Below are 6000 nucleotides of genomic sequence, written 5' to 3'. Positions count from 1 at the left end.
TAGCTTAACCTAGCCTAGGCTAGGGAGGGGATGACCGACGTCGACCGTAGCTTAACCTAGCCTAGGCTAGGGAGGGGATGACCGACGTCGACCGTAGCTTAACCTAGCCTAGGCTAGGGGAGGGGATGACCGACGTCGACCGTAGCTTAACCTAGCCTAAAAATATCCATTATCATCTTTTTTACACTTAAACCATCTCCTATTCACAGTTTTATCAGCACTGTGTACACAGATAATCATATATGTGCCCCAGGAACCCTCCAAATGGCTGCCGTAGGACCTTCCATGATGTCCGGACAGTTCGCGTTTAAGGGCCCTCCGGGCCCCCCTCCCCCCCCTACATCCGGTTTTTTATTTTATTCCTGCCACCCCCTTGGCTGTTTGCATCCACCGTGTTCATCACTTCGTGGTCTACGCTTAAAATTGTATCACGCCCGACTTCTCTCATCACCACAACAATACCAGTACACCATAAATTAGTGTAGAATGCTGAGCTTTCTTAGACTTAGATCTATAAGCGAAATACAGCTCATTTGGGCGTATTGAACCGCAGTGGGTGTTAACGTACGATATGTCTATCACGTCGCTACGTCACGGTCTAATTATATGTATGTATAGCTCGATACAGTGCCTAGAATATACTTTGTCAATAACCACATTGCTCTACAGCATTGTCTAATGAATCATCTGCGTCACAATAAGGGTCATCCAACGAAGACGGATTCTCTATGCTTCCGGCCCCGCACAGTCTCTTCATGCAGAGTATTTCGCCTCAGACCCGTCGATGGGATACTTAGCATCTGCATCCTTCTTCTCACCCGCCGTCTCCTCAGCGAATGCGTAGTCGGTGTATCCCTTCGGTGTAGGTTTGTCGACGTAGAAAGTGCTGCGGTCATACTTCGTGAACGGGATGTTGTCGCGGATCCGGCGGGGTAGGTCGGGCTATTCCGGGCAATACATCGTATAGTTAGCACAGACACGGAATACAGGAACGGAAACACGAAGAACGGAACGAGTAGTAGAGTATCGACACTTACGTTGGAGATGAAGTACCTCCCAAAGACGACGAGGCCGCCCTTCGTGTCCGCAGTGTTGATGGCGTCTTCGCGAGTGAAACCACCAGCGGCCAAGTAAAGACCTTCGCCCCAGATCTTACGAAGAAAGTCGTTCGATTCTTCGGCCGTGGGATCACGGTCGGCGATACCTGCCAGACGTGGTTCGACGGCGTGGATGTAGCTGGATGGGAGGAGAGGCATGAAGGTGCATTTTAGTTATGTGAAGGGCAGAGAGGGAGATGGAGAAAGCAAGGCGTACCCGAACTTGGGGTGCTTATTCTTGATGGTTTGGACGAGATGGGTGAACGTGGGAACAGGGTCGGTCATACGCATTCCTACACCAGCATAATGAAAAGAATCAGTTGCGCTCCACAACCTGACCCATCCGATAAATCGGGAAGAAAGAACGAAACGTACCCTGCCAAGGCGACCAAGGACTCAACCTGATCCCGACCTTCTCCGCACCGACCGCGGCCACAACCGCATCCACGACTTCCAACCCGAACCTCGTCCTCCCCTCCACACTCCCACCATACGCATCCGTCCTCTTATTGCAGGTATCCTGGGTGAACTGATCGATCAGGTACCCATGCGCGCCGTGAATCTCGACGCCATCGAATCCGGCCTTGTGCACGGCGTTGGACGCGGCAGTAGCGTACCATTGGATGAATTGCTGGATTTGGGGGATGGTGAGCGGTACAGGGGCGGGAGAGTCTGCTGGCCGGTCGTCGAGACGGATGTCGGATGACGAGTGGTAGGTGTATGAGGGATCCTCGGAGGTGAGTTGGGAGGGGTCGGCGGCGCGTCCGAGAGCCCAGAGTTGCATGACAACGTAGCTGCCTTTGGCGTGGATCGCGTCGGTGATCTGAGAGCAAAGGATAAGATCGAGTGAGCAGGCAGAGAAGGGAGACGAAGAGTTGACAAAGTCAAGGATAACAGACCTTCTTCCAAGCAACGATCTGCTCTTCCGACCAAATCCCAGGAACATGAGCGTATCCTCCTGCCTGGGGGGAGATAAATGTGGCCTCCGTCTATGAGAACAAACGAAGAGCGCAATCCTTACGCGTGAGCGCCACAACGCCACAACGAAATGTGTGAATCGAAAGCAAACGCACAATGATGAGAGTTCCAGGGACACTGGCACGTTGAGTGTAATACTCGACACCGAGCTCAGTATGCGCATGCCTCTCGTTAGCCCTGAAACGGGTCAAAGGAGCCATGACAACTCGATGTTGCAGAGTAACATCGCCGAATTTGATGGGCTGAAAGAGTTTGGACGACGAAGCGGAAGACATGTTTAGTAAGTGGTGACTGTGGTGTAGGGAAAATGCGACGACGAGAGGGAGGAAGGAGTGTTAACGATGAAATTGTACGCACACGGCGCCGTCCTTTTATATGGATTCCAGGGGCTATTGCCCCGCATGTTGCAATTTTCTACCTACGATCGACGACGATCAGCGGGGAAGTTGGTTACAAAGACATTGAACTGAGTAATCCCAATGGTCGGGGCAACTATTAAACGTTTGAGTGGGTAACTGCGAAGACGTGCTCGAGCTCGAGGCCTCGGAAAGGTGGCATCGACGGAAGATGTTTGTGGAGGATTGCTGGTCGACCGGCATCTATTCAAGCGCCTCGGGCACTTGCCCGAGGCTATCACTAGCATACCGCAGAACTTGCTAGAGCCTTTCTATCAACGGAGAGATACGTGTAGAGTGAAGCCAACCTGTATATAGACATACTCCGTTCCATTTTGAGCGGAGTCATGGACTTTGGAACGGGCTGATGTTGAACTGAAGCACTTGGACTCCGAGTCGAAGGTGAACGAACATACTCCATGAAACAGGTCTTCCGGTTAACTCACCCACATATCCCTGCCGATCGTATTGGCCGATTCACCTCGTTGAGGGATTGTACAGTCATCACCGACCCAACTGAACAAAACTTACAGATCCACGAAGTTTCGTCTTCGTCAGATGTGAACGCCGGCGGTACGAGCCCATGGGCGGTTTTCTGCCCGAACTCATCATACATCCTGAAATTCTTTTCAGATGCGAGTAGAGCCGTATGGACTGTGGATTTCAGGAGAAATTCTCAAGGCCTACAATTGAAATATTGAGATCTGGGAGTAAATAGCGGAACGGATGACTGGGGAAATAGAGAGGAGCAGAGCGACGTGAACTTTTTGCTCAGAAGGTTCCGGCTCCGGCTGCAACGATTGCCGGTGTGGCACGGTACCCCTGTCTTGTGGCGCCCTCGCACGCAAGCGGCATAGCACATTTATTCGAATTTCCCGTCATGATCACAACGAAGAAGAAGACGACAATTTATATGCAAACAAAACATCTCTCTACAGTGGTACATTGCATAACTCAATTCTGTAACCTAATCTTCAGTATTTAGTGTTTCGCATCCGCGTTCCCATTAGTCCTTGTTGGCAGAAAATCTGCTCAATCAGCCAAAGAGCTTTCGTAAAAAGTTCCGAGTTTTCACTAACATATGAGCGCCGTTGCCGACACCATTCCCATGGCCATTCAGCTCCTTCTCAAACTCTTCAGAGAAGGGATAGTCGAGATACCCGGTAGTGGATCCAACGACGTAAAACGTCGAACGGTTGTACGTCGTGAACGGGATGCCTTTTCTGACTCGGAATGGGAGGTCGGGCTAAGGCGAACAGACGTCAGTACGCGGTCAGCTTCGGTGCAAATGAGAGGGCAAGTAGATGACTACGAAGAAGAGAGCGGTATAGGGCAAAGAGGATCGTCGACTCCGGAGAAGTAAAGAGGATTACGCACATTAGAGATGAAATGCCTCCCAAACGCGACCAACCCGCCCTTCTCCTCTGCGACCTTGACAGCATCTTCAGCCGAAAACCCACCTGCGGCGATGTATGGCTTCGAGCCCCAGATCTCGCGGAGAAAGTCGTTCGATTCCCCATCGCTAGGAATGCGGTCGATGTTTCCGGCTACACGGGGTTCCACGACGTGAATGAAGCTGGAAAGGTTTAAACCCAGCATGAGACGAGTGAGCATATAGGACATGGAACGAGTTGGAGCATAGTCGATGGAGAGCGGATGGTTTGGGAGTTTTGGGGTGCTAGAAAACGTACCCGAAGTCGGGGTAACGCTCTTGGATTTGAGTCACAAAGTGGGAAAACTGAGGTTTGGGGTCCTCCATCCGCATCTCTGCATATTTTAACGCCACGTTCGCATCAGACGACGCAACAAAATCTCTCAAGAGTCTTTCACCATGTGGATGTGTGGCTTACCCTGGAAAGTCGACCATGGACTCAATCGGATGCCGACCCTTCCTTGTCCAACCGCATTCGTAACAGCCTCGATAACCTCCAGCCCGAACCGTGACCTATTCTCTATGGTTCCACCATACCTGCAAGCCCAGTGTAAGTCTTTCTTCTTCCCACCGTCTCTATCTATCAAGAAACAAGGAAAAATACGTACTCATCAGTCCTATTGTTCGTCCTATCCTGCAAGAACTGATCCACCAAATACCCGTGCGCCCCATGTACCTCAACCCCATCGAACCCCGCCTTCTTCACCGCATTCTCCGCCGCCTTCGCATACCAGTCCACATACTCCTTGATCTCAGGCACGGTCAGAGGGCGTGGCGGAATCGGTTGACCAGTGAGTTGGACGTCGCCGGCGCTGATGTAGGCGTCTTTGAAAGACGGGTCTTCGGAGACGAGTTGGGAAGGATCGGCGGCGCGTCCGATTGCCCATAGTTGAATGACGATGAATGAGCCTTTAGAGTGTACGGAGTCTGTGATCTGAGAAGTACAACAAAAATCAGATTCAGGTAGATATGCAAAAGTGAGGTGCATGTCATGATGATCACATCGTGGTTTTCGCCGTGTACGTACCTTCTTCCAAGCAGCACACTGCTCATCCGACCAGATTCCAGGCACATTCGCGAATCCACCAGCTCTCGGAGCTATGAAAGTTCCCTCAGACACGATTAATGTCCCAGGAACAGATGCGCGTTGAGTGTAATAGGGCAGCGCGAGGTCGTCCGTGTGGACGTGTGCCGAGTTGGCACGGTAGCGGGTGAGAGGTGCCATCACTATCCTGTGGCCCAGCAGACCAATGTCCCCGACTTGGAGTGGCTGAGAGAGTTTGGAATCGGAAGGGGGTGCTTTGGTGGATGGCATGGTCGTAGAGAGCGCGATGGTTCAGGAGTGAGGTGGTTCGTCGCCTGGGTAAAGTTCTTCGACTCGACTGGGGCCATTATTTATAATGCTGGGTACGAAAGTTGGTCAGTAAGCTGAACGAGGTCGGGTGATAGTTTTTGAATATAGCGTTTGTCGGCAGACGGGCCTCCGCATTTCTTCGAGCATGCGAAGCTCGAGCTGGGAAGGATGTCGGAAAATGTTTGCGGAGCTTGAAAGGTGATTAGATTACAAGCTGCCTTGTAAGGTATCTTTCCCGGCTGGGACCGGTCTGATAAGGGGTACTCCCCGATTAGGCATGCGCGGAGCACGCGCGCTCAGCCACCCGATCCTAAAACACCTCCAAACTCGCTCAAACGAGCACTTGCAATGTCGCTCTATGGCCACAACCTACGAAAGTGACCATTCAACGTATTGTGCACGCTCGCTCAGTCAGGTTGGGGACGACATGGGCATCAACGACGTGGCCCCCCTGCATCTTACGCAGGGCCACACCGGCACGCCCGACCGCCTGCCCAAGCCCGGCCAGCCCAACGACGCCTAGGCCCATTGCCATCACCGTTCATAAACCGGATCGCGGCGACCTTACAAGCGACCTTACAAGCGGCCTTCCCAGGGAGTTTTTCCCCCCTTTCAATCATTGCCAGGCCGGTCCGGCCTGATATACCTGATATAGCCTTGTAAGTACTTAAAAGGTCCTGGAATATTTTCCGACAGATGAGTACGAGGGAAACCAGGTTATCGGTGAGCAGCGATCAATTAGTA

At 52.0% G+C, this 6000-nt stretch overlaps 2 protein-coding genes across 2 annotated transcripts; both read right to left on the bottom strand.

The window, feature by feature from the left end:
• Positions 1-753: 753 nt before the first annotated feature.
• STEHIDRAFT_116487 (FMN-linked oxidoreductase) lies at positions 754-2350 on the bottom strand (the record flags this gene model as incomplete). Its single annotated transcript, XM_007311322.1, has 6 exons — positions 754-942; positions 1038-1236; positions 1315-1390; positions 1473-1920; positions 1997-2086; positions 2171-2350. 6 exons carry the CDS (start codon positions 2348-2350, stop codon positions 754-756), a joined length of 1182 nt encoding a protein of 393 aa, XP_007311384.1.
• Positions 2351-3371: 1021 nt separating this feature from the next.
• STEHIDRAFT_106184 (NADH:flavin oxidoreductase/NADH oxidase) lies at positions 3372-5251 on the bottom strand. Its single transcript, XM_007311321.1, has 6 exons — positions 4930-5251; positions 4511-4836; positions 4321-4439; positions 4162-4237; positions 3848-4046; positions 3372-3716 (listed from the first exon to the last, which is right to left on the bottom strand). Exons 1-6 carry the CDS (start codon positions 5215-5217, stop codon positions 3507-3509), a joined length of 1218 nt encoding a protein of 405 aa, XP_007311383.1. The 5' UTR covers positions 5218-5251; the 3' UTR covers positions 3372-3506.
• Between the last annotated feature and the right edge of the window lie 749 nt (positions 5252-6000).

The sequence above is a fragment of the Stereum hirsutum genome (genome assembly GCF_000264905.1).
Source record: "Stereum hirsutum FP-91666 SS1 unplaced genomic scaffold STEHIscaffold_25, whole genome shotgun sequence".
In the NCBI taxonomy this organism is placed as follows: domain Eukaryota; kingdom Fungi; phylum Basidiomycota; class Agaricomycetes; order Russulales; family Stereaceae; genus Stereum; species Stereum hirsutum.
This window is presented reverse-complemented; position numbering and strand designations above follow the sequence as displayed.

Bases quoted from the DNA above. Each gene is read 5' to 3' on its own strand.
- STEHIDRAFT_106184 (XM_007311321.1), bottom strand. From the start codon at position 5,217: ATGCCATCCACCAAAGCACCCCCTTCCGATTCCAAACTCTCTCAGCCA. The intron at 4,837-4,929 runs GTACGTACACGG...TGTACTTCTCAG, and splicing joins AGTGTGCTGCTTGGAAGAAG to ATCACAGACTCCGTACACTC. The intron at 4,238-4,320 runs GTAAGCCACACA...TAAAATATGCAG, and splicing joins TCCATGGTCGACTTTCCAGG to AGATGCGGATGGAGGACCCC.